The sequence below is a fragment of the Balaenoptera borealis genome (assembly GCF_965194805.1).
Source record: "Balaenoptera borealis genome assembly, chromosome: X".
Classification (NCBI taxonomy): domain Eukaryota; kingdom Metazoa; phylum Chordata; class Mammalia; order Artiodactyla; family Balaenopteridae; genus Balaenoptera; species Balaenoptera borealis.
Window position 1 is genome coordinate 15773649 of NC_138881.1, and position 23909 is coordinate 15797557.

The window sequence follows — 23909 nt, forward strand, 5'->3', positions numbered from 1 at the left end:
GACTGAGGGTTGCTTACATGCAAGGTTTTGGTCTTACCCATATTCTGCATCTCCTGCCATACCTAGCACTGTGTGGGGATGACGTCTTAATACCTTGTTTGAATTTTTCTACATAACTACTTCTCTCATCCACTTATTTAGCATGTTTAGAGATTTCAGGCTTTGAAATGCTCTTATGTTGGTATAAAGGAAATACATATTAAAAGCAAAGTAGCCCTCCCATTGGGAGGGAGTACATGGCATTGGACTCTAATGCTTTACCATCCACTTAGATACTGTGAAATGTGAGTTGGCAGAGGGAAGGACAGAGCATCTGAATAAACTTGACCCTTTCCCCTCATTTTATTTAAAAATGCGTTTGTTAATTTAGGAGCCTGTTTGCCTTCTGTTCCAACTTACATAAAGGAAGGAATTGAAAACAGGTCATTCAAAGAGTATATTAAAAGCAATAATAGAACGTGTGTCTGAATTCATTATTTGTACTTCTGTAGCCTTTCACGTACTGGCCTTTTTCTCTTTTTTTACTTCTCTAATTTTCAGGAGTAGATGATATGTTGTTGTGAAAAGGGTGTAAGAATTGTCTGTATAAGCAGACAAATTCTGTATGAACTCTATTATAACCAAATTATTTGTATAAGTAGACAAGACTGTATAAACTGAATAGTTTCAAATTTTTATATTTTGTTTTGTTTTACATGCTTCAGTATTGTCCGACTAGATTTAAGTATCATCTTTCACTTGTGAGTTTTCCTGTCATTTAACACCCAATCCTATTAATCCCTACCTCAAATACGTAGACACCAAAAGTAATATACATGTGAAATAAATTTAACTTTGGCACTAGGGCAGTAGCTTCTGCTCATCTGCTACCTTCTCCAACACTCAAAGCACATGCACACACATACCCTTACCCATGTGCTAATACTTCTGTCATGTTGTTGTTACAGTTTCCAGCTGTTAACCATCCTCAGTCATTGGAGAGAAGATACCTTGGAATTTTAAATAGCGTTTTACTTGACTTAATGAAGGTGGGACAAGTTGATGTTATCTGTACAAAATGTCTTTTGGTTTGTGATTTCTCTTGTGTCTATATATGACCATAGCCTGCTTTTATGAATTAAATGTTTTGTTAATAGGTGTATAGTGGTGAATAATGGGGGACTGTGTCATCTGAAGAGGCATGCAATTTATTTATTTATTTTATTATTATTATTATTTTTAACATCTTTATTGGAGTATAATGGCTTTACAATGGTGGGTTAGTTTCTGCTTTATAACAAAGTGAATCAGTTATACATATACATATATCCCCTTGCAGTTTATTTTAAATTGCAGAAGTATCTGGTATTGTAACATTCCGTCTAGACAGGACCATGAGATACCTAAATTAGATTCCTAAAATGGACAGAATAGTAACAATCTAAATATAAATAATGAGAAATAAATCATTTAAAAATTTATCCAGCACTCGAGCTGCTCAGGCATAAGGTTTTAAAACAAATCTTAAAATGAATGTTGAAAGAAAAGAGATTCTAATATTTTTTGCATATTCAAGGCCTCCCATAAGATTATTTTATCAGCGAACCTAATTCTGCTCTTTTTCTAACTTGATTTCTCTCCCTCTGGCTCTTCATTTGACAACCGCAAGATCACTGCTACTACCATGCCTGAGTGTTCCTCCTCATGCTGGTGCCCCTGTCCAGAAGGTCTTCATGCTCTGGACTACTGAGTGCCACAGTTTTTCTGTTTTTCTTTTTAATAAATTTTCCTTTTTAAAAAAATATTTATTTATTTGTTTATGGCTGTGTTGGGTCTTCGTTGCTGTGCGCAGGCTTTCTCTAGTTGCGGCGAGCGGGGGCTACTCTTTGTTGCGATGCATGGGCTTCTCATTGCGGTGGCTTCTCTTGTTGAGGAGCACGGGCTCTAGGCACACGGGCTTCAGTAGTTGTGGCATGCAGGCTCAGTAGTTGTGGCTGGCAGGCTCTAGAGTGCAGGCTCAGTAGTTGTGGCACACGGGCCTAGTTGCTCCGCAGCATGTGGGATCTTCCCGGACCAGGGCCTGAACCCGTGTTCCCTGCATTGGCAGGCGGATTCTTTTTTTTTTTTAACTCCAAAGCTTGGGATGGGACCCAAGCATGAGTATTTTTTTTTTTAATTAATTAATTTATTTATTTATTTTTGGCTGTGTTGGGTCTTCGTTTCTGTGCGAGGGCTTTCTCTAGTTGCGGCGAGCGGGGGCCACTCTTCATCGCGGTGCGCGGGCCTCTCACTATCGCGGCCTCTCCTGTTGCGGAGCACAGGCTCCAGACGCACAGGCTCAGTAGTTGTGGCTCACGGGCCTAGTTGCTCCGCGGCATGTGGGATCGTCCCAGACCAGGGCTTGAACCCGTGTCCCCTGCATTAGCAGGCAGATTCTCAACCACTGCGCCACCAGGGAAGCCCGGCAGGCGGATTCTTAACCACTGTGCCACCAGGGAAGCCCTCTCACAGTTTCTTATTCAAGCTTTTCTACCCAAGTAGATAGCCCCTTGAGTGAGAACTACTTTTTCATATTTCTCCAGCTTTCATTGCAGCCAGCCAGTGCATAAGCAAGTGCTAGTTATTTGATAGTAGACCTTCAAAAGATACTTGTTGGGTCTTCCGTGGTGGCGCCGTGGTTGGGGGTCTGCCTGCCAGTGCAGGGGACACGGGTTCGAGCCCTGGTCCGGGAGGATCCCACATGCTGTGGAGCGGCTAAGCCCGTGCGCCACAACTACTGAGCCCACGTGCCACAACTACTGAAGCCTGCGCGCCTAGAGCCCGTGCTCCTCAACAAGAGAAGCCACCCACCGCAATGAGAAGCCCACGCACCGCAACAAAGAGTAGCCCCCGCTCGCTGCAACTAGAGGAAGCCCGCACGCAGCAACAGAGAGCCAAAGCAGCCAAAAGTAAATAAATAAAATAAATTTATTTTAAAAAAAAAGATACTTGTCAATGGATCAATTTTATTTTCTGCCCATTCAGTCAACTGTCAAAAACAGAGGAGTTTACACTGCACAGAACCTTTAAAGGCATACTTAGCACAGTTGGAAATTGCTGAGCAGCACTCTCAGAACTTTGCTCTGCTTTAAAACTATGTTAATCTGTGTTCCAAGGAACCCTGTGTAAATAGGTGTGGGGGCGGAGGTGGGCGAGGGGTTGTGTCCTTTGGGAAAGGCCACTTACCATATAGCCTTTCTTAGAGATTCACAATATTCATTAACTTATAAAGGCTTTCAGAAATCCCACAGTAAAGAAGCATTTCCCAAATTTAATTAAATACTAAATACTTAAAAAAAAATAAAATGCTACAGCACTAGTGTTCTTCTGAACACAGATTGAGAGATGCTATTTAAAAAATCCTCTAGGCTCTTTAAGGTTAATTAGGCATAAATTATCTCTTAAATCATTTGCGTTATGTCATATGTTCTTTCACGCAGTCTATATTTATTTATCAGGGCTTTAATTATTTGGTAACTTTTAAAATGTAAATAGAGTAAAATAGAAGAGCTGAAATACAATTTCATGTTTTCTGCCTTTTGTCTCTTTTAGTTAAAAATAACTGAACTTCTTTTGTTAAATCATTACCAAATGTAATTACCAAGTATCAGCGTGGCACCTGGTAAACGCTAACACAGATTAAAAATACGAAGATAACCTGAACCATTATGCATTTACATCAGTTTGAAAGTTGAACAGTTGAATTCCCATTCATTTAATATATTTACCCTCAAATTTCCTTAATGTTAACTAAACATTTTATTGAAACGTATATTTAGAAGGTACACAAATTATAAATGTACCTCGGAGTAAAACTTTATAATGTAAACGTATCCATGTAACCCCACCCGGATTGAGATATAGGAAATTATTAACACCCCGGAAATCTCTTCATGACCCCTTCCCAGGTGCCCCTTCCCACTCTTGGAAACCAGGACTTTGACCTCTATCACCAAAGGTTAATACTTCCTTGTTATTATTGAATGTTATATAAATAGAATTATTCCTTTTGTCTTTTAGCTATTTTTGAAAATGAATTTGAAAAATAAATAGTACCATTTATCCTTTCATGAAGAAATTTATCCTCTATGCCATCCCCTAAAGCAGATTTGATAATTTTGTGCATATATAAATACCTAAAATGGCCATCTCATCCTGCGTCTATTTATACATATCAGCCATTTTAGTGGGGATACAAGTTACCAGAATTAATCAAAGCTCCTAATAATATAAAGAATAGCTACAATAATTATATGGGCTCTATTTTAGTTAAAATTGTTTTTTCCCCCAAATACTGAATTTTGAAACTATTTACTAAGTTTCATACTTTCCTCATAATGGCCTCATCCTTCCAAGTGTTTGAAAATTAACAGCTGTGTTCATAAATATAAAAATAGTTCATTGTATGTGCAGCAATTTCTACCCTTGATAATCTTAAATAAATGAAAATAGCACTTTAATGCTAGTAGATGTTTAGCTTCTAAAAGGTCGTATGTACTTTAATTTCCTTTGTTTTTAACTAGTACCATACAGTTGAAACCATTTTGATATTAACTGCCTTAACTGCCAGTAAGACCAAAATCATTTCATATACCTCCACAGTTTTTGTTTTCTAATAAATAAGGAGAAAGCATTGAGATAATTTTAGAGTTGTGCCTGAGTCAGCATAGGATAGGATACGATAGGATCAGAATTCAAATTTTCTGTGGTGCTAGGTTGAAGGTGGTTGTCTGAAATTGAATTCTGGCTTATTGAGAACAAATTGAGGTTTGTTCTCACTGTTCAGTAGTGGATCACAAAGAAATTGACTGTGGGCAAAGCCAATGAAAGTGAGCTAGAGACGCATTTGGGAATGCTGGAATTTCACCCTTCTTCCTTTCTCTGAGGGAAAATGCCCATCACTCAAAAGAACAAATGTCAGTGTGCTCTATTGAGTTGTGTTAGGTTATGTAGGTTATGCTTCTTTATGTATTTGCTTAACTTGTCAATAAAAATCAATTAATTTTTAAAATAAATTTATTTATTTTTAAAATTTATTTGTTCGTTTATTTATTTATTTTTGGCTGCTTTGGGTCTTCGTTGCTGCGCGCAGGCTTTCTCTAGTTGCAGCGAGCGGGGGGCTACTCTTCGTTGCGGTGCGCGGGCTTCTCATGGCAGTGGCTTCTCTTGATGCAGAGCACAGGCTCTAGGCACGCGGGCTTCAGTAGTTGTGGCTCGCGGGCTCTAGAGCGCAGGCTCAGTAGTTGTGGCGCACGGGCTTAGTTGCTCCGTGGCATGTGGGATCTTCCCGGACCAGGGCTCAAACCCGTGTCCCCTCCATTGGCAGACGGATTCTTAACCACTGCACCACCAGAGAAGCCCAAAAATCAATTAATTTTAATAATGATTCACCTTTTAAAATCTTGTCCAATTACTAATCAGATAACTAATGTTAGAAGAAAACATTTTAGTTGTTAAAAAAAAATTAGTACCTTAATGAATAAAGAACACATACAAATAAATTAGGACAATTACACAAATAGAAAAATACGAAAAGAAGGAATATAAGTAAACATAAAAATATTCAACCTCATTATTAATCAAAGATATGAATTAAAACAGCTGTGAGATACCATTTTTTAAATAGCTAATTTACAAATATGTGCTAAAAAGAATGATAATGCCTATTGTTGATGAGGGTGCCAGGAAATTGGTAGACTCTCAATTGCTCAGAGAAGTACTATTTGAGACAACCTTCCTAGGGGGTAATTTGGCAACACATAGAAGGTAATCCTTAAGAGTTTGCATACCTACCAGTTCCATATCTGGGAACTTATCCTATGCAAGGGATCATGGATATATGCAACGATTTCAGGTATACATCACAGCATTAATTATAATAGTGCAAAGTGGCAGCCACCTAAACATCCAACAATAAATCATTAAATAAATCATACCACAAACTTCCATGCAGTCATTTAAAACATGTTGTAAAGTTATTTGTTGCATCATTGTTCATAATAATAAAAGAAGGAAAACAAAATGCAGCCTAAGGTACGTCTAAAATTGAGGCTGTTTACTGATATGGAATGATCTCTTAACATCTAATGTTGAGTGGAAAGAAAGCTAAGTACAGCCTATTGTGCGTATGCTGCTGTTTGGATAAAATAAAAGGAGCAGATAGAGATATATACAAAGTACCTGTTGGAAGGATTCACAAGATGCTGGTACCATGGGCTGCCTCCAGAGAGGAGGACAAGAAAAAGATGAAGAATGTATATTCTTTGATATGAATATATATACTTATTTAAAAATATATTTTAGGGAATTCCCTGGCAGTCCAGTGGTTAGGACTCCGTGCTTTCACTGCCGAGGGCTCGGGTTCGATCCCTGGTCAGGGAACTAAGATCTCACAAGCTGCATGGTGCGTCCAAAAATAAAATAAAAAATAAAAATATATTTTAGATGTTTAAATTATGTTGTAAAAAATGATTTTGATTAGTAAGTGCAGTATACAAAACTTATGTGTATAATATAAGCCAGATTTTATAAAAGAAAAAATATATACATGATATTTTTTAAAGGGCTGGGAGGGCATATTCCCAGAGGACAACAATGGTAAGGTTATGGGTGATTTAGATAGTCCTTTAAAAATTTTTTTTTTGGACTAAACTGTGTTTGCTAGATATTCTGCAATGACCATGCATTTCTTTTATAAGGAAAAGAAATATGGTTTTTATTACAATTTAAATTTGACTTTGTGATGTTCTTTCCAATCCTAACTTTGTTTCCTAAGAATTTACTGAAGTTGGACCCAGCTGACAGATACTTGACAGAACAGTGTTTGAATCACCCTACATTCCAAACCCAGAGACTTTTGGATCGCTCCCCTTCAAGGTCAGCAAAAAGAAAACCTTACCACGTGGAAAGCAGCACTTTGTCTAATAGGTAAATATTCCCTTTTAAGGAAATACAGATGCAGTATTGGTCTTACAAGTAGGTGGAGGAGGTGGCTGCTTAAATGATGCAATTAGAGAAAAGAAGGAAAGCCCTCCTTATTCAAAAATATCTTTCTTATGCTTATTGCATGATTCAGAACCATAATTAAAGAGTTGTGTGGGTCATAAAGACTTTCTTATCTTTTATAAGATTTTCCAAGGGAAACCTATGCATTCCCTGGGAAAGGTAGCATGGGTTAGCAACTAAGGGGGTTTCGGGCCTCATGAGCTAGAAGATCCTGTGTACATGGGACCCAGGGGTGATTCCTGGAGGAAGAAGGATGCGTGAGGGCAAAGGGATTCCTGAAGGGAGCGGAGGATGCCAAACACAGGTGGGTGGGAAGGCACCTAGGACAACCTTTGCAACTGAACCAAGTACTTCTGGCTCCAGAGCAGGGGCTTGTGTTTTTGTTGCTCTTGTCTTTTAATCATTGAGTTGAGAAATTAGTTTTTCATAAGAATAAGAATATAGAAATAGTAAAGTTAGTTTGGTAGATAGTGATTAAAATTGATGCTTTCTAATGTAATTTTCAGCATGATCTTTAAAAAAACATTTATTTCCTAGGGAGGGGGGGAGCAAGGAGGGGCACAAGGAGTTGGACCCTGCAATCAGGTTCTCTCTCCAAAAGTGACATTCCTTAATTCTGATGGCTGCATTTTCAGGGGCAGTGTCCTTCCTCTCCTTGTCTTCCTTCCTCTTCCAAGAAGCTGGTCTTGTCATCTAGCATTGCTTAAATTATGGAAGATAGGAAATAGTTTCTCTTATCTACTATTAGAAGAGAAGTAGAAAACAATAATTCTTAATATGAAGCTTTTCTTTTTTTTTTTTTTATAGGGAGCATTTTCTTTTTTCAAATTTTATTTATTTATTTTATTTATGGCTGTGTTGGGTCTTCGTTTCTGTGCGAGGGCTCTCTCCAGTTGTGGCAAGCAGGGGCCACTCTTCATCGCGGTGCGCGGGCCTCTCACCATTGCGGCCTCTCCTGCCGCGGAGCACAGACTCCAGACGCGCAGGCTCAGCAGCTGTGGCTCACGGGCCCAGCCGCTCCGCGGCATGCGGGATCCTCCCAGACCAGGACTCGAACCTGTGTGCCCTGCACTGGCAGGCAGATTCTCAACCACTGCGCCACCAGGGAAGCCCTGAAGCTTTTCTTATATAAGTTTTTTCCCATGTCCCCCCTTCCTCTCCACATAGAACAATTATTTTTAACCAATTGGAATTTTGAAAGCTTAAGACGTGGTACTTTTTAGATCTGTGAGTGCATCTATGAATAAGCAATAACCATTTACCCTGTATTTTCTCTGCGTAACTGCGATGGTGTGATTGTGTTTTATAGCTGTTCTCTATTTAAAATGAGTGGTTTGGTCATTGTTTCCCTCACATCTTATAAAACATTCTTACCTGTTTGTTTTCAAGGAGGCCTGGGAGATTCAAATTCAAATTCTATTTCACCAAGTTTGTGTTCACTTTGTTGTCAGTTTCCATGAGATCGGTGCACTAAGGCAAGGACTAGTATTCATCTTTCAGTTGCTCCTTTGAGTTTAGGAGGTTCACATTATGCCTGTGTCTTATCTGGGGTCACTCCCAGTTCAGGTGCTTTTGTCTCCCTTCTACCTTGATTGTCACTTGACTCCTCTAGTTTACATTTGCAAAGAAAAAGGATCTTGATAGAAAGTTCAGTAGACTGATGATAAATTTTTAATTTGTGCTGTAGTGATTGGTGGTATAACCATACCATAAAAGGAGGCCTGTGTGTTCGTCCTGTAATGACTCACTTGGGAGAAATCCCCATGGGGGTCCATGGCTCTCCTTGGGAACCCTCTTCAGTGATCTGTCAAGGAGGATGTGTGTGGCCATGAGGATACGGCTCATATGGGTTCTTGAGGAGTCCTACAAAATCCCCTTTTGAAGCAGATGAGAATAAAAATTATAAGTAAATAAAAATCTCTGGAAGAATTTGTTTTCAGGTCTTGACACTGTATTAAATATATTAAGGAAACAGTCCTAAATGGTTTCTCTAGGAAAGAAACCATTAGCTCAGTTTACACGTATCTGGAAATATTTCTACTCCACGCTTGCCTATGGTCCATATTTCCTCCATGGAAGCTCTTGTTGGGGACACTAATTCCGCACAAACCATGGCTCCGTTGGACTTCCTAGCACCATTGTAGAGATGTTCAGGGCACCATATTGTGTTGGTGCCCTGCCTTGTCCCTGAGACACACCAGTATCCTCATACACATATCCTCACACAGCCTGTCTTCTGTCTTCCACGTTCATGTCTCTGTAGGAGAGGCAGTGGACCCTGCATTACCTAGCCCTTGCCTAAGTCTCCTTCAGACTCTCCTGAAGTTCTGCTCACCTTGGACATGGTGGGATGGTGCTTCATCCTGCCACACAGTGCCCTCTCAGCAGTCCTGCTTCGCCAGTCTTCCCCATAAAAATGTAGTTTTGCGTCTTTGATGTTTGGTTTGAAAAGTTATTTTAACTAGAAATTAACCATCTATTTATCCATCCTGCCAACCATTTAAGAAGGGTTTATATATAAAATCCTCTTAAGTGGTTGGCAGTTTAACACAGATTCCTTACAGTTGTATGTCAAAGAGATCTATGGAATTTCCAAAGCAGTTTTTTATTGTGCTTTGGCAGAGCTCCAATTTGAAGACAATATGATGCCCTTTCTATGAAGGAGTTGCGTGCAGAGCTCAGTGGCTTCAGGTTAATACCGAGACAGAAACTTTCAGAATAGCGGTTTAGGCACTTTGTACATTTATGGGAAACCTAACTCTGTGACAAATGTTTCCACCTTAACTTTATAGCCTCTCTTTTCACATTAGAAAGTATATCTTATGTTACTATGAATATGTTCTTCCTAACATACGTAGGTTTGTGCTCCACATTGAGAGCAGTGTTTCCAAGAGTTTCAAAAGCTCTAGCAGGTATCTTCACTCTTCTCTACCTTTCTCTGGATGTTCTCTTTGGAGCTTTGGACATTTCACAACGTCTGCATGAGTTATCTCTGCGATTACCCTCTCTAGGCCTGAAGGAGAAAGGGGAGGAAATAGGGTCGTGAGGGTCCAGGGGAGCCAGGCAGGGGAAACTGTCCTGTGGGAGCTGTAATCTAGAGGCACAGCTATGATCTGAGTCAGGGAGCCACTGCTGGGGGAGACAGCCCCCAGCCCCTTGCACTGCTAAGCCCAACTGGGAGTTAGGTGACAAGGGAGGCTGGGTGACACTCTGTAGTGTTGGGTTCCCCAGACCCAGGATGGGGCAGAGAGGAATGGAGAATGGATTGGGGGTTGGGCACGTGGGGAATAACCAACACACTTAGTCAGATCTATTTATGAGTGAGACTGTCTATCATCATTTGGGTTTTTTGAGAAGTTGCTGAGATATTTTAGTTACCAGGATATAAGTTGACAAACAACTCTAATGGTTTAAAACCTGAGATGAGGACTATCCTCTATAGATCTGGAGATAGACTCTGTTAACATCATTTAACAGAAAGTGAAACTTTCCTTTCTTTGTAATTTCTTTCTGGGTCTGGGGTCTGCCATTTAGTTAGCTCATATTTTTCTTTTTTAAACAAAATTCACATTTAGGTTGAAATAAACTCTACAGAATTGATTTTCTTCACCCAAAATAACAGCAATATTTTCTGTATTATTCCTAGATAAACCATAAAATACTTATTTTTGTAGGTTTTCTAGGTTTTGCTTGTAAATCAAGATGAGGCAGTAGATACGGTCATGGAAAAAGACAGAAGAAAACAGACAAATCAGTTGTCAGTATCCATGGCCTCTGATCCTGTCAGTTAGCTCATATTTAAGTGACCTTATTTAATGTTGCAATTTTTGTGACCCGATTGGGAGAGATATTAGTAAGTGCGTTTTGGAGATGAGGCCTTCCACACTATTACAGGCATGCTTGATATCAGATACTTTTTAACACTCCTCTGAAAGGTAGGAGGAAAGGATGAGGGCCTAAGGGCCCTTTGATGCCTGAACGAGTGGATTCTCATAGAGAAAATAGGAAGGCATAGTTTCACAGATTACCACTCTACAGGGGAAAAAAATGTGACTATTCCTCTAATTAGTGTGCAATGGGAACAAAACTCTCCCAGATCAAACCGTCTTTAGCAATAGCAATATATGCAGCAAATTTTTTGGAATGCATAGTAAAAAGGGAATTGTGTAAGTTATTGTTCATTTAAAAGCATTCTTACCTATCTCAAACCACAATTTGGTCCTTTAAATAGTTACAGTAGAACAAACTGACCTTGCTGCGATGTCAGCTTCAGCTTTCAAATAGAGGACAGGGTTTTCCTCAGGATTTATATTTTGTATTTTAAACCAAGTAGGAAATGAAGCTTTCAGTCCTAAAGATTTCAGTCCAAAGGAAGCCTCAGCCCATTTGGAATAATGAAGTGTGAAATGAAGAAGAGAATAAATTGTGTCTTTTGGAGAGAAATTACCTGTTTAGATCCCTGTGATCCAGTTAGAGACATGCTCCTGTTTAGTGTACAGGAGGTATCTGACACTGACATGCCCCGAGTATTGCCGCTTCTCTAATACATAAACGTTGATCATCATGTTTTCCAACAAACCTCACTAGGCGGTTCACACGTCTTTTCAGAGTATCATTTTCTTTTCTTGAGTACCTTGGTAGAATTCTCATTCGTTGATTATACAGGCTAAAGACAAAAGAGACATTGGTGCTTGTGTGTATGTGCTGTGAGTGTGTATCTCTGAGGCAGGCTGTGAGTTTTACGAATAAAAACGAAGTTCAAGGAACACAGTGATCTGCAGGTCTCAGTGTCTCCTTCTGATGTTCAAGCAGAGAAAGAGTTATAAAGAGTTTGCGTATAGCTCAGCCCTCTTCTTCTTTGCAGGCTTTCTATAGCACACACCCATGTGAGCACCAACATAGCAAAAGCAAGTTTGCCCAGATTATCAGTTAGAAGCTGTGTTGGCAGTAAGTTAGCTGAGCATTTAAGAATGCCAAAGCGCTTCATCAGGACCAGTGCTTTGTGGCAGAGTGACTTGATCTAAGCAACTTACTTCTTATTGATAGATTACGTGTTATTTATAATCATATGTTTGCGAGAGTTACTGTTTTTAGTCTTTGCAGTGTTTTAGATATTTGTTCTTTTTTGTTTTAATGATACTTTTTGTGCGTCTGCTCTTGAGGGAAACTGATATACTTCTTTCGTTTTTGACATAGAAACCAAGCCAGCAAAAGTGCGGCTTTGCAGTCTCATCACAGATCTAACAGCAAGGACATCCAGAACCTAGGTGTGGGTCTGCCCCGGGCTGACGAAGGTCTTCCTGCCAACGAAAGCTTCCTGAACGGAAACCTTGCTGGAGCTACTCTTAGTCCCATGCACACCAAAACCTACCAAGCGGGCAGCCAGCCTGGGTCTACCAGCAAAGATCTGACCAACAACAACATACCACACCTTCTCAGCCCAAAAGAAGCCAAATCAAAGACAGAGTTTGATTTTAATATTGACCCAAAGCCTTCGGAAGGCCCGGGCACGAAGTACCTCAAGTCAAGCAGCAGATCTCAGCAGAACCGGCACTCATTTATGGAAAGTTCTCAGAGCAAAGCCGGGACGCTGCAGCCCAGTGAAAAGCAGAGTCGGCATAGCTACATTGACACCATTCCCCAGTCCTCTAGGAGTCCTTCCTATAGGACCAAGGCCAAAAGCCATGGGGCATTGAGTGACTCCAAGTCTGTGAGCAACCTTTCCGAAGCCAGGGCCCAGATCACAGAGTCCAGTACCAGTAGGTACTTCCCATCCAGCTGTTTGGACTTGAACTCTCCCACCAGCCCAACCCTCACCAGGCACAGCGACACAAGAACTTTGCTCAGCCCCTCGGGGAGAAATAACCGAAGTGAGGGCACTCTTGACTCACGCCGAACCACAACCAGGCATTCTAAGACGATGGAGGAGTTGAAGCTGCCCGAACACATGGACAGCAGCCATTCCCATTCACTGTCTGCGCCTCATGAATCCTTTTCGTATGGGCTTGGCTACACCAGCCCCTTCTCCTCCCAGCAGCGTCCACACAGGCATTCCATGTATGTGACCCGGGACAAAGTGAGAGCCAAAGGCTTGGACGGAAGCTTGAGCGTAGGGCAAGGGATGGCGGCCAGAGCCAACAGCCTGCAGCTCTTATCACCTCAGGTACAACTTAGGACCTTGACCAGATCTGTTGGCTCATCATGGGAAGGTGGTGCAGGGATGTGATGGGGTCAGTGTGCAGTTGTCCCTACTGCAGGAGGTCATACTTTCTTGATAGGACACATTTAAGGAAGCAATATTTGAAGGACTAATCTGTTAAAACATTTTTTTTTAGTTTTTTAAGCTAATTGTTGAGTACTCAACACAGAAAGCTTGTTTTTCAAAATCTGTTTCCTTTCTTAAATGTTCCTTTCTGGCATATTTTGTTCATATTTTGTCCTATTTTTTTTCATTTATTTTTTATTGAAGTATAGTTGAATTACAATGTGTTAATTATTGCTGTACAGCAAAGTGACTCAGTTATACATACATATACATTCTTTTTCATATTCTTTTCCATTATGGTTTATCACAGGATATTGAATATAGTTCCCTGTGCTGTACAGTAGGACCTTGTTGTTTATCCATTCTGTATATACAAGTTTGCATCTGCTAATCCCAAACTCCAAATCCAACCCTCTCTCACCTCCCTCCCCCTTGGCAACCACCAGTCTGTCCTCTATGTCCCTGATTTTGTTTCTGTTTCATAGATAGGTTCATTTTTGTCATATTTTAGATTCCACATGTAAGTGATATCATATGGTATTTGTCTTTCTCCTTCTGACTTACTTCACTTAATATGATACTCTCTGGTTGCATCCATGTTGCTGCAAATGGCATTATTTCATTCTTTTTTATGGCTGAGTAGTATTCCATTGTATATATGTACCGCATCTTCTTTATCCATTCATCTGTCGATAGACATTTAGGTTGTTTCCATGTCTTGGCTATTGTGAATAGTGCTGCTGTGAACCTATGGGTGCATGTATCTTTTTGGATTAGAGTTTTGTCTGTATACGTGCCCAGGAGTGGGATTGCTGGATCATATGGTAATTCTATTTTTACTTTTCTGAGGAACCTCCATACTGTTTTCCACAGTGGCTGCACCAACTTACATTCCCAGTAACAGTGTAGGAGGGTTCCCTTTTCTCCACACCCTCTCCAGCATTTGTTATTTGTAGACTTTTTATTGATGGCCATTCTGACCGACATGAGGTGGTACCTAATTGTAGCTTTGATTTGCATTAGAGAATCCTATTTTGATTTATTACAGAATTCATCAGCTATATGGGTTAGTTTTTAATTTTCTCAAAATTCATTGTGAATTCATGGGTATTTTCTCTAATCTCTCCAAACCACATTTGCTTAAATCAAACCCTTTTGCTAATACCTTACTCGATATCTTAACTGAATTGAAAAGTTTTAAATTTATCCAGAACTATAGGTAAATATAACTTCAGGCCAGGATAAATGCTAATTTTCAGTCTTTTGGGTTGTTTTTAAATCTCAAGGCAATGTTTTTAGCATAATGCTCCCTCTATCTTATTGATCTTCAGACTCTAGAACTGACACTAACCTGTTTAAAAGAAGCAGCATTCTTGTAACAGAACACATATTTTTTTTTTTTTTCAGAACACATATTTTTAAAATTATATTTTTGTGATATGAAACATTCACCTGCATCAAAGAAATGAAGGTGGAGAAAAACCAGTGTTAGAAGACGGAAAGACTGTCATGTAGGAAAAGTACTCTCCTTTTAGAGGATACAAAAATTGGTTCATCAGCGTGTGTCAGAGCTCCAGAAAATAAGATGGTCTGTGCAGTGGGAAGCTTAGCAAGATGAGTGCTGGGGAGGGGGAGACTGTCAGTAACTGAGCAGTTGGTGTAGCAAAGCAGCTAAGATCTTGAGCTGGAAAGCCAGGCAGATCTTGAGCTGGAAAGCCAGGCAGCCAGTCCTTCAGTGTGCTTCGAACTCTGTAAATTTGGGGAAGTAATATAATCTTTCTGTGCCTTGATTCCTCATCTGAGTGTTATTGTGAGGATTAAACATGGTGTATAAAGCACTGTGTGCCCCATGCCGGGCACAGAGTAAATGTCTTCGTTGTTGCTACTGCTTCTGGGATGATGGGGGCTGTTCTTTAGACACCGAATACCTTCTCTATGCTGGGTATTCTTGGGCACTCAAAGGAGTCTGAGGCAGGGTTCTTGCTCTTGAGAAATTTATCTTCTCTCAAGGAAGATTAAATTATACATGATAAAAATGAAATAATTAAGAACCAGATTTCTGTGGCACTGCCTATAAAAGGTACTTGAGGACAGGGAGAGATCATTGTGAGCAGGAGCAGTCAGAAATGGCTTTAGGAGCAACTGAAGGTCTTGCTTAGAGCTCAGATGTGGAGAGAGGTTTTGTGGCGAAAGGATGAAGACGTATTCAGGCATTTACTGAGCTAGGCACAATGATAGGCTCTGATGAAAAAGATGTGGTCCCCGTCCTCTTAGAATGTATGGGCTGGAGATGGTGGGATGACACTTGCCAATAGATAGGTGGTAATAATACTGTAAGGCTGCATGCCCACACTGTGCTAGAGCTGTGTGCACCGCAGGGGCAGAGGGGAGTGGCACAGTCCCAGCGGGGGGTTGTAGGAGGCCCCCAGGGGGCAGGGGTGGAATCTGAGCAGAAACTTCTGAGATGTTGGGGGTTTCACCAGTGGAAGAAAGTAGAGTGGACATCAGGAAAGAGGCTCGAGGGAGGACCAAAAAGGATATCTGGAAGTTAAGGAGGATAATTGAGACCTTAAGTAGCATGGTGAGTTGTGGGATTGCAACTTGGGCCACGTGGCTGGAGTGAAAAAAATGCAAGATTTAGAGTGGCTTTTGCAATAATCCAAGCATGGGGTGAGGAGAATATGTTCTGGACTAAGTCAGTGCCAGTGGGAAGACAGAGAAAGAGTGGGTCTAAAGACTCCTCAGAAGTAGAAACGGGACTTGTGAATTGAAGGATTGAATAAAGAAAAAAGGAAGCCTTCAAGGTTTCTCTTCTAGGATCTCCTTTTCAGAGTAGAAGAGAGGACTTGAAGTCACCTCATTCAACCCCTCTATTGCACAGATGAGCATGCTGAGGCTCTGAGAGGTTGGGTGGATTGCCCAAGTTTACCCAACTAGTTCAGGGTGGAGCTGGGATGCTGAGGCAATGTCCAGGTCCCTAGGCCAGAGCTTTTTGCATCATATCATGCTGACATATTGAGGTTGAAGCGTGACCCTGGGCCCCTGTGCAGAGATGTTCTCCACGAGGTTGGAAAGACTGTCTGGGGCCCACGTGAGAGGAGGGGTAGGAGATGTCATGACTGGAGTCAGAGCAGTCGTCGGAGGAGCCCCTCTAGAGAGAAGGGATCATTTAGGGCCTAGAAAGATGTCTAGAGTCTGGCAGCTACACATAGATGTTACATGGAGGTCAAAGCCAGTAAAGTGTGTTAGCATTAAGCATAGTGTAAATAGAGAAGAAGTTAAAAAAAAAAAACAAAAAAACTATACCTTGGAAAATGGACAAATGGACTGGCTCTCTGAGAGTGCTAGAGAAAAGGCTTCATGAACATGGTGGAAATAAGCTAATTATAAAACAATAACTGTCGGCTAAACACAGATCCAACTGTTGCTGAATTTTAAGTCCAGTTCGGGAAATGCAGTACCAAGCTGCAAGAAAGTACAAGTTTAAAGGCACAAAGATGGCAGATTGGCTTGACAAGTAACTGAAGCTGTGAATAATGGTGGGAATCACTCCCTTGCAAAGTGCTGTAGGCACCTTCAAGAGCAAGGGGACTGGACTGGCTCTGTCGCTTAGAGTTTATGTTCGATGTAGAGGTCTTTGTAAACAATGCAGGTGATAAAAATTCAAATGAGATCTTGTCACAAAGTAGAAAGAAGAAAGACTACATTGGATAATTTCCTGCCCAGAATCCTTTCGTAGTACATTTGGGGAGTGAGGGGAAGAAAGAGAAAATCATATTTTAAATTTTAAATAAGCCGTTTTTGACACACCATGTAAGGCTCAAAATAATACTCTTTCTGTGCATAATATACAGATATGCAATTCAGCTAACTCCTCTGAATGGCTTGGTAATTTTATTCCTTAATCTTTTTTTTCTGAGGGTAGAAAATGCTACTTTTCCCCTCAGTGAACACCACTGTGGACCAAGGCTGCTTTTAGCTTGTGACTCACTTCCTTGAGAGAAATAGGTAGTGTCTCCGGAGATGAGTGCTGTCGTGATTATTAAGAAAATACATGAAGTATAAGTACTGTTATCCTAGAGAAGATTAAGACGAGAACTTAAGTACAAAAACTACAGTAGTTAGGGAGTTTTTAAGACAGAAATTATTAAGGGTACTGATTCAATTCCTTGATATATCCAAAGAACGTTTGTTTTCATCTTAATCTGCCATGTAAGTCCTTCATGAAAAATAATTTTGCATCTGTAGTTCTTTTTTGAGAACTCAGCCTAAAATCTGCTAGAGAAATTTTGGATTAACTAACAGAATCTCTATTCTAATTGAGTGCTGCTCAGACCATGACTTTCTATATATTAGGAAGATAATTTTCTTTGTTTTTAATAATTAATTGAACTATTTTCAGAGTAATTCATTCCCTGCTTGCATTAACTTTAATGAGAATTTCACTTTCCATCTGTGTGACACTTGTTTGACTTATTTTACATTCATCAGATGATTCACTCTTTTATGGGACAATTTGTGTTTTAACCAATTCACATTTTTAATTTTAGCTAGTTAAGGTACTGGTTATACCAAATAAAACCCATGGCAATTTAGGTAATTTTCATCCCTAGGAACAGGACACTCTTATAAATCCTTTGAAATTTGACTTCCAGCCCGGAGAGCAACTCCCTCCAGAGATGACTGTGGCACGATCTTCAGTTAAGGAGTCCTCCAGAGAAGGCACCTCTTCATTCCATGCACGGCAGAAGTCTGAGGTCTGAATTTTCTAGAGCTGCTACCTTTTACAGTAGAACATGTCTGTAAAGATTGGTCCCTCAACACCATTACAGTCTATCTTTTAAGATTTATTCGTACCCAATCTCCCACAGATAATTCGAACTGGCTTATAAAGTAAGCAGTTTTCCTCATGCCATAATTCTGAGTTTTCTCTTAAATAGATCCCGGAGTAAATTATAGATCAGTTAGGCACTGTTCTACGTTCACAGGCTATCTCATTATCTCTCTGTTGTTTACTTTTTATAAACCTATTTTTTATCTCAGGGTGGAGCGTATCATGACCCCCACTCTGATGATGGCACTGTCCCCAAAGAAAACAGACACCTGTACAATGATCCTGTTCCGAGGAGAGTTGGCAGCTTCTACCGAGGTAAACCCAGCTCCTAGCACCCATCAGGGTCCTCTCTTCTCTCCCCCTCACTACACATCCAGGCTGCACTCTCCCCTACATTTCACTGCCCTGACTTCCGGTAAGCGTCATTCTTACCTGCACTACTGCCTTCCACCTCGTCTCCCTGCCTTGGTTCCTGCTGTCTTAGTTCAGACCCTTGTGGCTTCTGACTTGGGTACTTTGAGTAGCCTCCCAACTGCTCTCCCTATCTCTAAGGTCACCATCAAAACGGTCCCTGGAATGATCCTTCTGAAGCTGTGTTCTGACCCCACCACTCATTCATTCGATTAAGTCATAACATATGTATTTTAAAATTTATTTATTTTTGGCTGCGTCAGGTCTTAGTTGTGGCATGCGGGATCTTTCTTTGCGGCACGCAGGCTCTTCACTGCGGCGCGGGGGCTTCTCTCTAGTTGTTGCGCGTAGGCTCCAGAGCGCGTGGACTCTGTAGTTGCAGCGCGCAGGCTTAGTTGCCCTGTGGCATGTGTGATCTTAGCTCCCCGACCAGGAATCGAACCTGCGTCCCCTGCATTGGAAGGCGGATTCTTAACCACTGGACCACCGGGGAAGTCCCAAGTCATAAAATATTTATCGATGTCACTTGTATGTCTGACACTTCTAATTTAGAACGTCAGTGAACAAGACAGCCAAAGGTCTCCACCCTCACAGAGCTCACATTCTCATGAGAGAGCAACACTAAATGTAATAATTACATAGAGCAGTAAAAGATAATAAATGCTACAGGGAAAAAAATATAGCAGGGCAATCCATTGCCTCCACCCCAGCCCCAGTCCTCTATCTCTCATCTGCTGAGAGTCCTCTGGCGACTTCACATTGGCATCAGGACAAAATCTGAGTTCCCTAAGATGGCATTCTAGACTTTCTGTGCCCTGGCCCTCGCTATCCTCTCCAGCTCCTCCTCCTCCACTCTGGTGCCCAGCCTGTGGGACTCACACAGGCCGTGCCCTCCTCTGACCTGAATGCAGTACTCCCCCTGCTTGGACAACTTGTTTCTGTCCCTTTTGAGATTCTGCTTTGAGGTCCTCTGCAGTGTGATGGCTTCCCTGCCCACCTAGGTGAAGTGAAGTGTTTCCTCTTTTGTTCCGCCCATGGCCCCCTGTCTCTAACATGACACACACCAACCACATGGTACTGATTCTTTGTTTACATTTCTCTCTCACAAGGTTACAAGGCCCTTTACCTTTTCCTCTTTTACCCTCATTGACTAGCACACTGCCTGGCAGTTTCATAAATATTTGTTGATTGGATGAAAGAAAATCTTCAAGTGTACTTGCATGACCTTAAAAATGTGCTTTGATGTTTGACAACTATAACAGATGTTTCAGTGGCTGAATGGATTTAGGAGAGATTGAGAGAGAAAGGTTTCACCTTTAAGGAGCTATGTAGTAATAGAGTGGGAGCCCCCAGGAATCCCCAGCCCCTAGTGGTGAGACTGGCAGTAAGCCCACTCGGTAAGCCTCCTGAGTCCGTGAGGCTCAGCTTCTCAAAGCCTCCTTCAAGGGTCACCACGACCTTCTACAACTGCCACATCCACATTGCCCAGCTTCTCGTTATTCTGTTGATCTGGGAGGACAGCTGGAAAGGGCAGGAACTGGGGCGTAACACGGACAACCGCTTGGTCATTTTAACTAGGAACCTGAGCTAAATGAATGCATACAAGTGTTATGCAGGACCTAATGTATATTGAATGATTAGGCTACTCTGTTCCCTCCTAGCCCAACCTTTGAGAAAAGAATAAGGCATTGAATATGCCTTTTGATGCATTTATTATTCTTTTTTCTGATGCCATGGTTACTTTAGAACCTTATGGGACTAAAACTTTAATTCAGATTAAAGTTAATTAAACATGGGACTTCCCTGGTGGCACAGTGGTTAAGAATCCGTCTGCCAATGCAGGGGACACGGGTTCGAGCCCTGGTCCGCGAAGATCCCACATGCTGCGGAGCAACTAAGCCCACGCGCCACAACTACTGAGCCTGCGCTCTAGAGCCCGCGAGCCACAATTACTGAGCCCGTGCACCACAACTACTGAAGCCCGCACGCTCTAGGGCCTGCGTGCCGCAGCCACTGAGCCCACGTGCTGCAACTACTAAAGCCCGCGTGCCTAGAGCCCGTGCTCCACAACAAGAGAAGCCACCCAATGAGAAGCCCGCGCACCGCAACGAAGAGTAGCCCCCATTCACCACAACAGAGAAAGCCCGCGTGCAGCAACGAAGACCCAACACTGCCAAAAATAAATAAAAATTTTTTTAAAAAGTTAATTAAACAAAATATTGTAGTGTACATATAAGCAAAAGTCTTTTCTTCTCTCACTGTAAGTTTTACTTCCAAAGTGGATCATACACGTGTTATTTCTATAGATGTCTGGAGAGTATACTTTAATATTAAAATGTTAACTAAGTTTTCAATTAATTAATTAGTCCTTGACCTCTAGAAACACAGTTTTATTTTGATTGCAAGTGAATTAACTTGGTTACTATCAGCAAAGCCCCTCATAATCGACTTCACTGTTTGGCAGGTAGAACATTTTTATTTTAGAAAGTCCAGAAATAGAAGGAAAAGATTTAACTAGGTGAAACATTTGGAGACATCGCTTATTTCAATCATGCTACTAAATCTAACTGGATGAAGATGTAGTGGTATCATTGAAATGACAGATTTTTTAGTATATTTCCCATTTTCAGTCCTGCTGGCCAAGAGTCAAGTAATATGGTGTCATTTGTCTTTATATACAGCCTGTATATTCCTTTTGTGATGAAATTTGCAATATATTTTCATTTATGACCAAGCTTAGAAATTGATAGAAAAAGATAATACCCACCCACCCCCCAAAGAAAAGCAGACAAGTATTTACTCACATACATTGTGGTTTGTCTTTTTGTTTATTCCTGGATTAAAAACTTAGAGAAAAATAGTATTTTTGTACAAATAACCAAATCTCTTTGGAATTGAGTTTAAAAAAATATAAAATTGATGCCACCTCCCAAGTGGCAAGGCTTAAACTGTAGTTTGTGTATTCCAGAACACATACTGTTAAGAATCACTTCACACTAAGAATAGATTTTATGTAGTTGGGTCTATGATGTAAGAAAGCCTCAACTTAAAAGAATGTCAAAACAGGGAGATGGGGATCATATTCATACTTTTAAATCTCCTACGATATTCTCCAGTTTATCAGCTGACACATCAATTTATGCCTTGAATATATATTGCCTGGTGTTAATTGACCCTTGCAAGTTACTGTCATAAGCAGTTGGGGGTGGGGGGAATGCTCCCTGGAATGCCTCCAGCCTCAGAAAACGTAAGAGTTATATGAAGGGCAAATAAGGATTTTGACTTATCCTTTTGTTAGTTTATTTTGTTTGTGTGAGAGAAAGTGCAGTAGAACAACATGAGAACTGCTTTAACCAAAAGAGTATATCAGTGGCTTACTTTTTCTTTGTTCAGTGCCATCTCCACGTCCAGATAATTCTTTCCATGAAAATAATGTGTCAACCAGAGTTTCTTCCCTACCATCAGAAAGCAGTTCTGGAACTAACCACTCAAAAAGACAACCAGCATTTGATCCATGGTGGGTATTTTAGCTTGTTTTTACTCTTCTTTTTTCTAATTGTAGATTTTAGATTTCATAGAAATTCTGGATAAACTTTTTAGCATTCTTTCCCCTGCTAGGCCTTTCTTTCTAAAGAGAGATTGTTTAATAAGGGAAATGTGATTTGTCATTATTTATAATAGTTTCTTTCATGTTCACCATTTATATTAAATACCATGTAAAAGAAAGAAAATATCCTGGGTCAGTACATACCTCATAAGTCTTCCATCGCCTTCTTCTGACATGATTGATGTCCTTTGCTGTCTTCTTCTCCACTTGTTGCTGTTGAATCATGTAGCAGACACTTTGCTTAGCCCTTTGTGTGCACTGTCCTACTCAGTAGTCACAATCAGCCTTTGAAGTAGGGGTGCCTCCCACTCTCCAGATGAGGAAACAGCAGCTTAGAAAAGGTAAGGAGCCTGCCTGGTGCTGAACAGCCAGAAACAGGGAGGAGGGAGCCGGGATCTAGACCTAGATGCATTCTGACTCCAAAGCTCGTGTCCTCTACTTCTGTGCCACCTGATTTTCATTCAGGGTGAAAAGAGAGAAATAGGGGAACAACCCTTCATGCTACCACAAAAATGTACTGGTAGTCAGAGGATAAAATGATGCGCCAATTTTGCTTATCCTTTAATCTTTGTGTCATGTGTAATAAAAATTTAAGGAGAAAATTATAACATACATCAAGTCTCATTAGCAGATCTTGTCTTGGGGGTAGGACTATTTTTTTAATAATGTAGACTTTATATTCTCAGCTGCCCAGAAAGACTTCCCAGAATCTAGATGTGAGGAATGTTTATGTATTTCATAGAGCTGCTAAGTTCTCCACCAAGAGAATAAAATGGTGCCTCATTGTAACTCACTGAATTGAGAACGAGACCAATCTGTCAGATTCCATCTCTGCTGTTTACTGCCAGAATTCACACAATTTGGACCCTGTTGGCAGGGTTATATCAAGGTTTCAGTGTTACCATGCCCTATGCGGAAAATAACTTACTTATTTTTACAATAATAAAAACGGTTTTCTTAAAGCTATAAATACTTTTTCTTTTATAAGCACACTTTATATCTATCGCCTTATTTATAAAATGAGAGTTTTAACATTAGTGACTCAGAGGTTAGACCCTGGAAATAGGATATCTTGACTAGTGTCACCTTTTGGCCATGTGACCTTCAGCTCTCTGCCCCTCAGTTTCCTTGTCTGTAAAATAGGCTAAGAATATCACCTCCCTCATCGGGTAAATAGGATCATTAAATGAAGTCAAACATCAAAGGCATCTAGAGCAGTGCCTGGCACCGTTGTGACTTGTTAACTTTAGCAGCCGTGGTTTTTGCCATTAATGTTCTCTAACTTCAGTATGACTTGCCAGGTGTCTCCTCTCCACTTACTTTGCTGATGAGCTTCAGTGCGTTCTTTCTCCGTGTAACGGTAGACAAGATCTATACATTAACCTGAGAGCACAGGTACAACTTCTTTAAGTTACCGGCGTTGACAGTTTTCAAGTGTGGTTTTGACAAGCCGTGAGAATAGTGTCTAAGTTGTGAGAACACAGAAGTACAGATGGAGTTGTTTTTCGTCTTGGTCATTGCATGATGAAGTGGTGATGGTTTAAAAGTGCGTCAATTGCATGTTAACATAGTCCTATGAAAATTAGGTAGGTCAGATTAAAACTAAATCCAAATGTGGGATTAACAGTCTTAACAGCATATTGTTTCTGTCTTTTTGATAATCAGTTTAAGTAGAGCTTGTTTAGACCTGGATATGTGTAGAAACCTAACAACAATTGTTTTAAAAAAGAGGCATAGTTGGGATGCTGACCTTTAGATAAGTCTTCATC

General features: G+C 40.7%; 1 protein-coding gene across 4 annotated transcripts in view; it reads left to right on the forward strand.

The window, feature by feature from the left end:
- Positions 1-23909, forward strand: part of CDKL5 (cyclin dependent kinase like 5) — a 188907-nt gene that overhangs the window by 151576 nt on the left and 13422 nt on the right. For all 4 annotated transcript variants that reach the window (XM_082375527.1, XM_082375528.1, XM_082375529.1 and 1 more), the window contains 6 exons: positions 948-1028; positions 6794-6945; positions 12220-13186; positions 17944-18045; positions 18332-18437; positions 21927-22050. In XM_082375527.1, the coding sequence (XP_082231653.1) occupies positions 948-1028; positions 6794-6945; positions 12220-13186; positions 17944-18045; positions 18332-18437; positions 21927-22050 (1532 nt within the window). The remainder of the gene's footprint in view (positions 1-947; positions 1029-6793; positions 6946-12219; positions 13187-17943; positions 18046-18331; positions 18438-21926; positions 22051-23909) is intronic.